At 45.7% G+C, this 15,317-nt stretch overlaps 2 protein-coding genes across 3 annotated transcripts in view; one reads left to right on the plus strand and one right to left on the minus strand.

The window, feature by feature from the left end:
• Positions 1 to 15,317, plus strand: part of JMJD4 (jumonji domain containing 4) — a 322,213-nt gene that overhangs the window by 230,052 nt on the left and 76,844 nt on the right. The window lies entirely within an intron of this gene.
• The window catches only part of SNAP47 (synaptosome associated protein 47), a 59,997-nt gene continuing 51,400 nt past the window's right edge, over positions 6,721 to 15,317 (minus strand). For both annotated transcript variants that reach the window (XM_083186677.1, XM_083186678.1), the window contains one exon: positions 6,721 to 7,707. In XM_083186677.1, the coding sequence (XP_083042803.1) occupies positions 7,561 to 7,707 (147 nt within the window). In that variant the 3' untranslated portion in view covers positions 6,721 to 7,560. The remainder of the gene's footprint in view (positions 7,708 to 15,317) is intronic.

Below are 15,317 nucleotides of genomic sequence, written 5' to 3' on the forward strand. Positions count from 1 at the left end.
GCCGCAGGGCAGCATTACAGCTTCTTAGAGAAGAAGTAAGGAACAAACAATCATTTCAAGAAAACTTGGCTGACTTATCAGCGGGGATTCATCATATTTCCAGGCTCCATAAATAGCAGAAGCAATCAGCAGTTGGAGGCTCAGTACTTTATTAAGTGTCTGCAAACCCTGTTACATTACAGAACACTAGGAGCATCCTACTTCCCCAGGTGGTCCACACCGTGAGCCGGACAGGAGTCAAGGCCGTCTCACAAACACGTTAGGAAATGGTTAGGTGCGCGGAATAACTGCTCCAACCCAACCATGAGATGAAATCACTGCGTTCCAACATAAAGACGGGATACGCACATGTAAACAGGAGGGCACGTGATGACATTCCAGCTGCCCGTCCACATAAATGTGGTTACATGATGTTATTCTACAGCAGAAACACAACAACTATTATTGCCACAGCCGGCTGTTGATGTTGGCGCGGTGCTGAATTTCCCAAGACTGCATTTTAAAGTTGTATCAGAATAATGAGTTATGGCCCGATTCTGGTTGGATCGCTCCCTGGCGTATTTGCGCAGGGGACCGATGTTTTGGCTCTGTGCATATATACATGTTCAGGGCCGCTGTGCGGATGCAGTACGTGACTTGCAGAGTCACCATGGTGTTCGTGGGATTGAGGCGGGCAGGAGGCTTTCACGTGGGGACGCCCAGAGTTTCCTTCGTGATTGCCCACGACAACGATGGCCGTCCCCATGCGAAGGCAGGCTGGTCATTTATTCGAACCAGTATCAGGCCCTTTGAGCGTACCTGATGTACGAGCACTGGATACAGCCAGTTAGAGGTGCCTCGTGGCTGAAGTTATGAGGCACGAGGTGTGTCGATATTTAGTAACTTGTACTTTTGTGCACGTTGGTTCAGCCCACGAAGCGACAGCCTCCTAAATAAAAGGTCTAATAGGTCCGGCATTATATGGGCCCCTAGGGTGCAGCATCATTCTGGAAATAAGCATCAGAATAAAAGTATTATTAGACCAGGGGGTGCGGGAGACACTTTGTCACGACTTGTGGAATTCTATCCCACCTCTTACCATCTGGTCTCGGAGAATAATCGTTCCCACCTGTTCTCATGCTGCGGAAACTATAAATTATGGCGAGCCACCACATGCGTTCCAACATACGAGGAATCCTTCCTGTGCCAAAGAGGTAGGTGGGATTATTGGGGAATGTGGACGCTGGCAGAGAGCGCAGTGCTGGGGTTTATGTGACACATAGAGATGTATGGGAGAAGTTTTCATTTCCTCAGTAACCTGTAACAGCGTCCTGCAGCCAGGACACGTGTAATACTGTGTGTGTGATATCTGTGGCTTGCTAGTGACGGCTCACGCACGGGGGGGGGGGGGGGGGGGGGCAGATGGATTGGGGAGAAGGGATCTGGTCGATTGGCCAACAGTGTCTAGGCCGACAGTCAGTATATTGACACATGAAATGGGTTATCATTACGTCAACATTGTTGATATGGTTGACATGGAAAAAGGTCGATTATTGACTTAATTACTGTCAACCTAATGATCCACAGACGGGGAGAGTAGGCCCAGAAAGTCTGTGCATTGTTACACTTATATACAGTGCAGTCCGGTGCGTACGCAGCAGGGGAAGGTGATAACGCAGTAGCCAATCAGCCTCTAACTCTCAAGTTACAGGTGTGATTTTTTTAAATGACAGTTAGGAGCTGGCTAGCTGCTGCGTTATCACCTTTTCACCTTCATCACTTCACCAGGATTAATAAATCTGCCCGGTATTGTCAGTCTGACTATACTGAACATGTCAGATCGCCCTGTGTACTGCCATCTACAGTGAGTGTTGCGTTCCGCCATGGCTGTTGAGTCACCCGGTTGCGTCAGATTTTGTTTTTACGGTGAAACGGATCGCAGGGCAGAAAGCTACGATAAGACAACAAGTCCAATTATGTAGAAGCGGCTCAGGTTTACAGCATGTGTTTGTAATACTGAGCGCACCTTGAAACTCTTTACGTTCCTCCATCAAATCATTTGCCCAGACTAATAGAATTTTAAGTGGTTTATTGAATTATTGAAGTAAACAGCGGTCGGCTTTCTTCCTGGCACCGGAACACTTGGCTAGGCTAGAAAGCGCTGAATGAGGTTACAGTAAAGAGATTCCTTGGCATAAACACTGCAACACCACTTACCGCAACCGCCTTATCGGTCTCCATCTGTGACATCACCGCTGCAAGGACCGCTCAGCGCCACGGGAACACGTGTAAACTTACAGGGGAAATAAATGACGCGGGAGCGGAGACGTGAGACGGAATCAGATCGTAGTGAAATAAGATCAAATGAGCATTACTTTGGTCAAATACATATACCGGTATATAGGTTATAACATTAACAAGTGCATGTAATTACGCCATTATTAATAGGACTTTTTATTACACGAACGGCAGTTTCAACAATATGAACGTTCACTGTAAAGCTGGGTACACATATGTACAATCGTCGGGCCGTTCTTCCGTTCTGCGGACGAACGGCCGTTCGATTGTATATATGTGTACGCAGTCCCGATCCCTTCGTTGCGATCGATAAACGGCCAAAAACGCTCTTGGCCGTCCACGGTCGGTCGGTCGAAGGTTCTTTGCTGCTTAATATTCTTCCGACAGGACGGCTCCATATCGAAAGAAAAGTGACATGTGTACGCACGTTCGATCGATATGCAGCCCGTTCCTGCGATCATTCCTCCCAAAAGCAGCACGCCCATCTTTTTCTTGCGATTGTTTGGACGGGAGTACATCGGACGTCGCAAGTAAAATTGTACATATGTGTACGCGCAGATCGGTCGTATGTTTTGGACGGCCGAACGTGTATTCGGTCGATCGAACAGTCGCAAGAAAAATGAAATTGTACATATATGTACCCAGCTTAAGTTGGAAGATGGGTTTCAGCGGACGAGCCCTTAAGGATGCTGTGATAAGGATCCATGCTATTTGTTTTCATGCATTGTGATATGTCGCTGGAAAGCTTATGACTTCCTGATAACAACACAATAAACATATTCCCTTTAGTGGATCCTTAAAGTGCTATAAGGGTCTATTAAACAAAAATAATTTTCACTCTACAAAACTTTTGACAAACTGGTTAGTAAGCTAATAAGCCACTGGCCAGCTGTGAATCGAATACTGTAGATAGTTGGAGACCTGGTCTGGCTGCTGCAGCAGCTTCTGCCCTGCTGTGGTTGGGAAGGGAAGGTGGATAGTTGGAGACTTGCTCTGGCTGCTACAGCAGCTCCTGCCCTGCTGTGGTTGGGAAGGGTAGGTGGATAGTTGGAGACTTACTCTGGCTGCTGCAGCAGCTCCTGCTCTGCTGTGGATGGGAAGGGTAGGTGGATAGTTGGAGACTTACTCTGGCTGCTGCAGCAGCTCCTGCCCTGCTGTGGTCGGGAAGGGAAGGTGGATAGTTGGAGACTTTCCCTGGCTGCTGCAGCAGCACCTGCCCTGCTGTGGTTGGGAATGGAAGGTGGATAGTTGGAGACTTGCTCTGGCTGCTGCAGCAGCTCCTGCCCTGGTTAGAAAGGGAAGGTGGATAGTTGGATACTTGCTCTGGCTGCTGCAGCAGCTCCTGCCCTACTGTGGTTGGGAAGGGTAGGTGGATAGTTGGAGACCTGCTCTGGCTGCTGCAGCAGCTCCTGCCCTGCTGTGGTTAGGAAGGGTAGGTGGATAGTTGGAGACTTACTCTGGCTGCTGCAGCAGCTCCTGCCCTGCTGTGGTCGGGAAGTGAAGGTGGATAGTTGGAGACTTGCTCTGGCTGCTGCAGCAGCTCCTGCTCTGCTGTGGATGGGAAGGGTAGGTGGATAGTTGGAGACTTACTCTGGCTGCTGCAGCAGCTCCTGTGTGCTGTGGTCGGGAAGGTGGATAGTTGGAGACTTTCCCTGGCTGCTGCAGCAGCACCTGCCCTGCTGTGGTTGGGAATGGAAGGTGGAGAGTTGGAGACTTTCCCTGGCTGCTGCAGCATCTCTGCCATGCTGTGGTTGGGAATGGAAGGTGGATAGTTGGAGACTTGCTCTGGCTGCTACAGCAGCTCCTGCCCTGGTTAGAAAGGGAAGGTGGATAGTTGGATACTTGCTCTGGCTGCTGCAGCAGCTCCTGCCCTAGTGTGGTTGGGAAGGTGGATAGTTGGAGACCTGCTCTGGCTGCTGCAGCAGCTCCTGCCCTGCTGTGGTTAGGAAGGGTAGGTGGATAGTTGGAGACTTGCTCTGGCTGCTGCAGCAGCTCCTGCCCTGCTGTGGTTGGGAATGGAAGGTGGATAGTTGGAGACTTGTTCTGGCTGCTGCAGCATCTCTGCCATGCTGTGGTTGGGAATGGAAGGTGGATAGTTGGAGACTCGCTCTGGCTGCTGCAGCAGCTCCTGCCCTGGTTAGAAAGGGAAGGTGGATAGTTGGATACTTGCTCTGGCTGCTGCAGCAGCTCCTGCCCTACTGTGGTTGGGAAGGGTAGTTGGATAGTTGGAGACCTGCTCTGGCTGCTGCAGCAGCTCCTGCCCTGCTGTGGTTAGGAAGGGTAGGTGGATAGTTGGAGACTTACTCTGGCTGCTGCAGCAGCTCCTGCCCTGCTGTGGTCGGGAAGTGAAGGTGGATAGTTGGAGACTTGCTCTGGCTGCTGCAGCAGCTCCTGCTCTGCTGTGGATGGGAAGGGTAGGTGGATAGTTGGAGACTTACTCTGGCTGCTGCAGCAGCTCCTGCCCTGCTGTGGTCGGGAAGGTGGATAGTTGGAGACTTTCCCTGGCTGCTGCAGCAGCACCTGCCCTGCTGTGGTTGGGAATGGAAGGTGGAGAGTTGGAGACTTTCCCTGGCTGCTGCAGCATCTCTGCCATGCTGTGGTTGGGAAGGGTAGGTGGATAGTTGGAGACTTGCTCTGGCTGCTGCAGCAGCTCCTGCCCTGGTTAGAAAGGGAAGGTGGATAGTTGGATACTTGCTCTGGCTGCTGCAGTAGCTCCTGCCCTAGTGTGGTTGGGAAGGTGGATAGTTGGAGACCTGCTCTGGCTGCTGCAGCAGCTCCTGCCCTGCTGTGGTTAGGAAGGGTAGGTGGATAGTTGGAGACTTGCTCTGGCTGCTGCAGCAGCTCCTGCCCTGCTGTGGTTGGGAATGGAAGGTGGATAGTTGGAGACTTGTTCTGGCTGCTGCAGCATCTATGCCATGCTGTGGTTGGGAATGGAAGGTGGATAGTTGGAGACTCGCTCTGGCTGCTGCAGCAGCTTCTACCCTGCTGTGGTTAGGAAGGGTAGGTGGATAGTTGGAGACTTGCTCTGGCTGCTGCAGCAGCTCCTGCCCTGCTGTGGTTAGGAAGGGAAGGTGGATAGTTGGAGACTTGCTCTGGCTTCTGCAGCATCTCTGCCATGTTGTGGTTGGGAATGGAAGGTGGATAGTTGGAGACTCGCTCTGGCTGCTGCAGCAGCTTCTGCCATGCTGTGGTTAGGAAGGGTAGGTGGATAGTTGGAGACTTGCTCTGGCTGCTGCAGCAGCTCCTGCTGTGGTTGGGAAGGGAAGGTGGATAGATGGAGACTTGCTCTGGCTGCTGCAGCAGCTCCTGCCCTGCTGTGGTTGGGTAGGGTCGTGGATAGTTGGAGACTTGCTCTGGCTGCTGCAGCAGCTCCTGCCCTGCTGTGGTTGGGTAGGGTCGGTGGATAGTTGGAGACCTGCTCCGACTGCTTCAGCAGCTCCTGCTCTGCTGTGGTTGGGAAGGTGGATAGTTATATATATTTATTAAGACTAGTTACATATATATACATATAACTTCTGATAAAGTCTTTCATGACGAAACGTGTTGATATTGTTTCCAGTGCTGATGCTGAAGTCGTCTCTTGATCTGTTCGCTTCCGGTTATCTGCCAGCATGGCGCTGTGCTCAGCCGCCTGTTTGATCATTGTGGCCGTCCGGGTGACTGCTGTATTTACTGACTATTGCATTCCTAAACTCTACGTGTATTTGAGCCTTATTACAATTAGTAAAGTGCTTTTTCCTTTTACGCTCATTGTTCGCTTCTCCTATTTATTCTCTCTCTTTCTCTATGAATAATCAATCTCCATGCAGTTTTGTGCGTGGACTCCATGGTATTATGTTTATAAAAATTGAACTAAGTACGTATGAGTCTATTTACTAAGTCGTGGAGAGAGATAATGTACAGAGCTAAGGTACCAGCTATTTGGCTCATAAAGGACACTTTTTAAACAGCCTGTAACGTGACAGTTAGGGGTTGATTGGCTGGTACTTTATCTCTGTCCACTTTTAAAACCACACCCTTTATTTCTTTACTTTTCCTCCAGGGCTGCAAAAAACAACAACAAAATGGCACAATGGCCATTTTGCCAGTATGCTCAGTGGGAAGATGATCTGTGGTCTATGAGACCTGCGCATACACACTAGATTCTCGGACAGGGATAGCGTCTCCCAGTAACCCTACTGCCCAGAGGTCTATGGTCTGCAGGCTGGAGAGGAGGGGCTGAACCGTGTTTGGCCCAGTGGCCAAAGAAGCGGGTCCGTGCATGCTTATGGCCAAAAATATGCATGTGCAGACCGGCTGTGCAAATACCGAATTTGACCCCGTTCCAGTGTTTGGGGGTCTGCGCTGGAATTTGGGCAATTTTATTTGGCCAATAGTTACGGGCAGATTTTTGCATTTTCTCCTATACTTATTGCCTGTAAAATAATAATTATTGTGCAAATGTGGATTTCATCTTTTTTTTAATGGAATTGCGCAATAAACATGAATTACTTGCCATTTATAGAATTATTGTGTAAAAAGGGGGCTTCAATGCTTTAATCGCAGATCATTGAATTCTTCCCCTAAATAAGGTTGCAAAAACTGGTTACCATAAAATAAAACCTTTACGTGAGGACCTAGATGCCCGAAATAAAGTCTGACTGCCATAGGAAAGTATTTGGGGGATGATGCGGTTGTATGCACATAGAAAGCACCATTGTTATCTGGCTGTCATCCCATTGGTTAAGACAAAGCTAAACAAATCTTCAAGTTCAAAGTGATACAATGATGGGAATCTCGTGCTAGTAAATGACAACAGCTCATGTGATGCAAGGCAGTTGTGCGCCAAAGCGTTTCGCGACGCAGCTTCTAGTAGCCAAGACTGTATTACCGCCCAAACACGTAAATATCAGAGAGAGGGATATATTTCATCTTGCATAATAAGGAATATAGTTGTACAGAAATGTAGATATAATCTCCATTAATTCGGCATGACAAATATTACATCTTCTATATGCACATAACAGGGACATCTAAATAGTTACACAATAAATCACATATTCCGAATGGCCATACATATAACAGAACATGAATTCTGCATTATAAGCACTTATGGCCAGAATATATTCAGAGATAACCTTCCCTTTATCTACAATACTCGCTGTATATACAACATGGCACCGGCGTCACCATGAATGTCAGCTGTAAACAGTGATGAGAATTGTCATTGTATGTAAACATAATTATCCTACGTTAGGTGGGGGGGGGGGGGATGCACCATCACCCCCTCCCCACCTGGCGCATCTATAGCAGCTTCCTCATTCTGCGGGTCTGTTTGCTGATCTGGAGAACGGCTCTGTCGGCGGAGGAATTTATCTCGTCCAGCGCTTCATCCTGGCGCTCCAGCTCGCTCTCTGCGTCCAGCGCAATGCTCTTCAGCTTCATCAGTATCTGCAATAGGGAACAGAAGTCAGGACTACTCTCATGTATACGGCATCGTGGAACACATATACACCCACACCTATATAGAATAATACAGCGTTACAGGTAACAGGTGAGCTGGGTACCGCTCTCTATATAACATCTCCCTATATAGAATAATACAGTGTTACAGGTAACAGGTGAGCTGGGTACCGCTCTCCATATAACATCTCCCTATATAGAATAATACAGCGTCACAGGTAACAGGTGAGCTGGGTACCGCTCTCCATATAACATCTCCCTATATAGAATAATACAGCGTCACAGGTAACAGGTGAGCTGGGTACCGCTCTCCATATAACATCTCCCTATATAGAATAATACAGCGTTACAGGTAACAGGTGAGCTGGGTACTACTCTCCATATAACATCTCCCTATATAGAATAATACAGCGTTACAGGTAACAGGTGAGCTGGGTACCGCTCTTCATATATCTCCCTATATAGAATAATACAGTGTTACAGGTAACAGGTAAACTGGGTACCGCTCTCCATATAACATCACCCTATATAGAATAATACAGCGTTACAGGTAACAGGTGAGCTGGGTACTACTCTCCATATAACATCTCCCTATATAGAATAATACAGCGTTACAGGTAACAGGTGAGCTGGGTACCGCTCTCCATATAACATCTCCCTATATAGAATAATACAGCGTTACAGGTAACAGGTAAGCTGGGTACCGCTCTCCATATAACATCTCCCTATATAGAATAATACAGCGTCACAGGTAACAGGTGAGCTGGGTACCGCTCTACATATAATATCTCCCTATATAGAATAATACAGCGTTACAGGTAACAGGTGAGCTGGGTACCGCTCTCCATATAACATCTCCCTATATAGAATAATACAGCTTTACAGGTAACAGGTGAGATGGGTACCGCTCTCCATATAACATCTCCCTATATAGAATAATACAGCGTTACAGGTAACAGGTGAGCTGGGGACCACTCTCCATATAACATCTCCCTATATAGAATAATACAGCATTACAGGTAACAGGTGAGCTGGGTACCGCTCTCCATATAACATCTCCCGGTACTTATGTATTATCTGGACTCCCATGTTAAATGCACCCCATTTTTTCATACCCCTACTATCCAACTACGCATGGAGTTGATTTTATATAGTGTGGCGAGCGCAGCGAGCCACCGTGCCCGAAGCGTGGCGAGCGCAGCGAGCCCCGCGAGGGGACACGGTCTCATAAGAAAACCGGGAGCCCAGATATTACATAAGTACCCATCTCCCTATATAGAATAATACAGCATTACAGGTAACAGGTGAGCTGGGTACCGCTCTCCATATAATATCTCCCTATATAGAATAATACAGCGTTATAGGTAACAGGTGAGCTGGGTACCGCTCTCCATATAACATCTCCCTATATAGAATAATACAGCGTTACAGGTAACAGGTGAGCTGGGTACCGCTCTCCATATAACATCTCCCTATATAGAATAATACAGCTTTACAGGTAACAGGTGAGATGGGTACCGCTCTCCATATAATGTCTCCCTATATAGAATAATACAGCGTTACAGGTAACAGGTGAGCTGGGTACCGCTCTCCATATAACATCTCCCTATATAGAATAATACAGTGTTACAGGTAACAGGTGAGCTGGGTACCGCTCTTCATATAATATCTCCCTATATAGAATAATACAGCGTTACAGGTAACAGGTAAACTGGGTACCGCTCTCCATATAACATCACCCTATATAGAATAATACAGCGTTACAGGTAACAGGTGAGCTGGGTACTACTCTCCATATAACATCTCCCTATATAGAATAATACAGCGTTACAGGTAACAGGTGAGCTGGGTACCGCTCTCCATATAACATCTCCCTATATAGAATAATACAGCGTTACAGGTAACAGGTAAGCTGGGTACCGCTCTCCATATAACATCTCCCTATATAGAATAATACAGCGTCACAGGTAACAGGTGAGCTGGGTACCGCTCTACATATATCTCCCTATATAGAATAATACAGCGTTACAGGTAACAGGTGAGCTGGGTACCGCTCTCCATATAACATCTCCCTATATAGAATAATACAGCTTTACAGGTAACAGGTGAGATGGGTACCGCTCTCCATATAACATCTCCCTATATAGAATAATACAGCGTTACAGGTAACAGGTGAGCTGGGGACCACTCTCCATATAACATCTTCCTATATAGAATAATACAGCATTACAGGTAACAGGTGAGCTGGGTACCGCTCTCCATATAACATTTCCCTATATAGAATAATACAGCGTTACAGGTAACAGGTAAGCTGGGTACCGCTCTCCATATAATATCTCCCTATATTGAATAATACAGCGTTACAGGTAACAGGTGAGCTGGGTACCGCTCTCCATATAACATCTCCCTATATAGAATAATACAGTGTTACAGGTAACAGGTGAGCTGGGTACCGCTCTCCATATAACATCTCCCTATATAGAATAATACAGCATTACAGGTAACAGGTGAGCTGGGTACCGCTCTCCATATAACATCTCCCTATATAGAATAATACAGCGTTACAGGTAACAGGTGAGCTGGGTACCGCTCTCCATATAATGTCTCCCTATATAGAATAATACAGCGTTGCAGGTAACAGGTGAGCTGGGTACCGCTCGCCATAAAACATCTCCTTATATAGAATAATACAGTGTTACAGGTAACAGGTGAGCTGGGTACTACTCTCCATATAACATCTCCCTATATAGAATAATACAGCGTTACAGGTAACAGGTGAGCTGGGTACTACTCTCCATATAACATCTCCCTATATAGAATAATACAGCGTTACAGGTAACAGGTGAGCTGGGTACCGCTCTCCATATAACATCTCCCTATATAGAATAATACAGCGTTACAGGTAACAGGTGAGCTGGGTACCGCTCTCCATATAATATCTCCCTATATAGAATAATACAGTGTTACAGGTAACAGGTGAGCTGGGTACCGCTCTCCATATAACATCTCCCTATATAGAATAATACAGCGTTACAGGTAACAGGTGAGCTGGGTACCGCTCTCCATATAATGTCTCCCTATATAGAATAATACAGCGTTGCAGGTAACAGGTGAGCTGGGTACCGCTCTCCATATAATATCTCCCTATATAGAATAATACAGTGTTACAGGTAACAGGTGAGCTGGGTACCGCTCTCCATATAACATCACCCTATATAGAATAATACAGCGTTACAGGTAACAGGTGAGCTGGGTACCGCTCTCCATATAACATCTCCCTATATAGAATACAGTGTTACAGGTAACAGATGAGCTGGGTACTACTCTCCATATAACATCTCCCTATATAGAATAATACAGCGTTACAAGTAACAGGTGAGCTGGGTACCGCTCTCCATATAATATCTCCCTATATAGAATAATACAGCGTTACAGGTAACAGGTGAGCTGGGTACCGCTCTCCATATAACATCTCCCTATATAGAATAATACAGCGTTACAGGTAACAGGTGAGCTGGGCACTGCTCTCCATATAACATCTCCCTATATAGAATAATACAGCGTTACAGGTAACAGGTGAGCTGGGTACCGCTCTCCATATAACATCTCCCTATATAGAATAATACAGCGTTACAGGTAACAGGTGAGCTGGGTACCGCTCTCCATAGAACATCTCCTTATATAGAATAATACAGCGTTACAGGTAACAGGTGAGCTGGGTACCGCTCTCCATATAACATCTCCCTATATAGAATAATACAGCGTTACAGGTAACAGCTGAGCTGGGTACCGCTCTCCATATAACATCTCCCAATATAGAATAATACAGCGTTACAGGTAACAGGTGAGCTGGGTACCGCTCTCCATATAATATCTCCCTATATTGAATAATACAGCGTTACAGGTAACAGGTGAGCTGGGTACCGCTCTCCATATAACATCTCCCTATATAGAATAATACAGTGTTACAGGTAACAGGTGAGCTGGGTACCGCTCTCCATATAACATCTCCCTATATAGAATAATACAGCGTTACAGGTAACAGGTGAGCTGGGTACCGCTCTCCATATAACATCTCCCTATATAGAATAATACAGCGTTACAGGTAACAGGTGAGCTGTGTACCGCTCTCCATAGAACATCTCCTTATATAGAATAATACAGCGTTACAGGTAACAGGTGAGCTGGGTACCGCTCTCCATATAACATCTCCCTATATAGAATAATACAGCGTTACAGGTAACAGCTGAGCTGGGTACTGCTCTCCATATAACATCTCCCAATATAGAATAATACAGCGTTACAGGTAACAGGTGAGCTGGGTACCGCTCTCCATATAATATCTCCCTATATTGAATAATACAGCGTTACAGGTAACAGGTGAGCTGGGTACCGCTCTCCATATAACATCTCCCTATATAGAATACAGTGTTACAGGTAACAGGTGAGCTGGGTACCGCTCTCCATATAACATCTCCCTATATAGAATAATACAGCGTTACAGGTAACAGGTGAGCTGGGTACCGCTCTCCATATAACATCTCCCTATATAGAATAATACAGCGTTACAGGTAACAGGTGAGCTGGGTACCGCTCTCCATATAATATCTCCCTATATAGAATAATACAGTGTTACAGGTAACAGGTGAGCTGGGTACCGCTCTCCATATAACATCTCCCTATATAGAATAATACAGCATTACAGGTAACAGGTGAGCTGGGTACCGCTCTCCATATAACATCTCCCTATATAGAATAATACAGCGTTAGAGGTAACAGGTGAGCTGGGTACCGCTCTCCATATAATGTCTCCCTATATAGAATAATACAGCGTTGCAGGTAACAGGTGAGCTGGGTACCGCTCTCCATAGAACATCTCCTTATATAGAATAATACAGCGTTACAGGTAACAGGTGAGCTGGGTACTACTCTCCATATAACATCTCCCTATATAGAATAATACAGTGTTACAGGTAACAGGTGAGCTGGGTACTACTCTCCATATAACATCTCCCTATATAGAATAATACAGCGTTACAGGTAACAGGTGAGCTGGGTACCGCTCTCCATATAACATCTCCGTATATAGAATAATACAGCGTTACAGGTAACAGGTGAGCTGGGTACCGCTCTCCATATAATATCTCCCTATATAGAATAATACAGTGTTACAGGTAACAGGTGAGCTGGGTACCGCTCTCCATATAACATCTCCCTATATAGAATAATACAGCATTACAGGTAACAGGTGAGCTGGGTACCGCTCTCCATATAACATCTCCCTATATAGAATAATACAGCGTTACAGGTAACAGGTGAGCTGGGTACCGCTCTCCATATAATGTCTCCCTATATAGAATAATACAGCGTTGCAGGTAACAGGTGAGCTGGGTACCGCTCTCCATATAATATCTCCCTATATAGAATAATACAGCGTTACAGGTAACAGGTAAACTGGGTACCGCTCTCCATATAACATCACCCTATATAGAATAATACAGCGTTACAGGTAACAGGTGAGCTGGGTACCGCTCTCCATATAACATCTCCCTATATAGAATACAGTGTTACAGGTAACAGATGAGCTGGGTACTACTCTCCATATAACATCTCCCTATATAGAATAATACAGCGTTACAAGTAACAGGTGAGCTGGGTACCGCTCTCCATATAATATCTCCCTATATAGAATAATACAGCGTTACAGGTAACAGGTGAGCTGGGTACCGCTCTCCATATAACATCTCCCTATATAGAATAATACAGCGTTACAGGTAACAGGTGAGCTGGGTACTGCTCTCCATATAACATCTCCCTATATATAGAATAATACAGCGTTACAGGTAACAGGTGAGCTGGGTACCGCTCTCCATATAACATCTCCCTATATATAGAATAATACAGCGTTACAGGTAACAGGTGAGCTGGGTACCGCTCTCCATATAACATCTCCCTATATAAAATAATACAGCGTTACAGGTAACAGGTGAGCTGGGTACCGCTCTCCATAGAACATCTCCTTATATAGAATAATACAGCGTTACAGGTAACAGGTGAGCTAGGTACCGCTCTCCATATAACATCTCCCTATATAGAATATTACAGCGTTACAGGTAACAGCTGAGCTGGGTACCGCTCTCCATATAACATCTCCCAATATAGAATAATACAGCGTTACAGGTAACAGGTGAGCTGGGTACCGCTCTCCATATAATATCTCCCTATATAGAATAATACAGCGTTATAGGTAACAGGTGAGCTGGGTACCGCTCTCCATATAACATCTCCCTATATAGAATAATACAGCGTTACAGGTAACAGGTGAGCTGGGTACCGCTCTCCATATAATATCTCCCTATATAGAATAATACAGCGTTACAGGTAACAGGTGAGCTGGGTACCGCTCTCCATATAATATCTCCTTATATAGAATAATACAGCGTTACAGGTAACAGGTGAGCTGGGTACTACTCTCCATATAACATCTCCCTATATAGAATAATACAGTGTTACAGGTAACAGGTGAGCTGGGTACTACTCTCCATATAACATCTCCCTATATAGAATAATACAGCGTTACAGGTAACAGGTGAGCTGGGTACCGCTCTCCATATAACATCTCCCTATATAGAATAATACAGCGTTACAGTTAACAGGTGAGCTGGGTACCGCTCTCCATATAATATCTCCCTATATAGAATAATACAGCATTACAGGTAACAGGTGAGCTGGGTACCGCTCTCCATATAACATCTCCCTATATAGAATAATACAGCGTTACAGGTAACAGGTGAGCTGGGTACCGCTCTCCATATAACATCTCCCTATATAGAATACAGTGTTACAGGTAACAGGTGAGCTGGGTACTACTCTCCATATAACATCTCCCTATATAGAATAATACAGCGTTACAAGTAACAGGTGAGCTGGGTACCGCTCTCCATATAATATCTCCCTATATAGAATAATACAGTGTTACAGGTAACAGGTGAGCTGGGTACCGCTCTCCATATAATATCTCCCTATATAGAATAATACAGCGTTACAGGTAACAGGTGAGCTGGGTACCGCTCTCCATATAATATCTCCCTATATAGAATAATACAGCGTTACAGGTAACAGGTGAGCTGGGTACCGCTCTCCATATAATATCTCCCTATATAGAATAATACCGCGTTACAGGTAACAGGTGAGCTGGGTACCGCTCTCCATATAATATCTCCCTATATAGAATAATACAGCGTTACAGGTAACAGGTGAGCTGGGTACCGCTCTCCATATAATATCTCCCTATATAGAATAATACAGCGTTACAGGTAACAGGTGAGCTGGGTACCGCTCTCCATATAACATCTCCCTATACAGAATAATACAGTGTTACAGGTAACAGGTGAGCTGGGTACCGCTCTCCATATAACATCTCCCTATATAGAATACAGTATTACAGGTAACAGGTGAGCTGGGTACCGCTCTCCATATAATATCTCCCTCTATAGAATAATACAGCGTCACAGGTAACAGGTGAGCTGGGTACTGCTCTCCATATAATATCTCCCTGTATAGAATAATACAGCGTTATAGGTAACAGGGGAGCTGGG

Source organism: Crinia signifera, chromosome 5, assembly GCF_055691185.1.
Source record: "Crinia signifera chromosome 5, ASM5569118v1, whole genome shotgun sequence".
In the NCBI taxonomy this organism is placed as follows: Eukaryota; Metazoa; Chordata; class Amphibia; order Anura; family Myobatrachidae; genus Crinia; species Crinia signifera.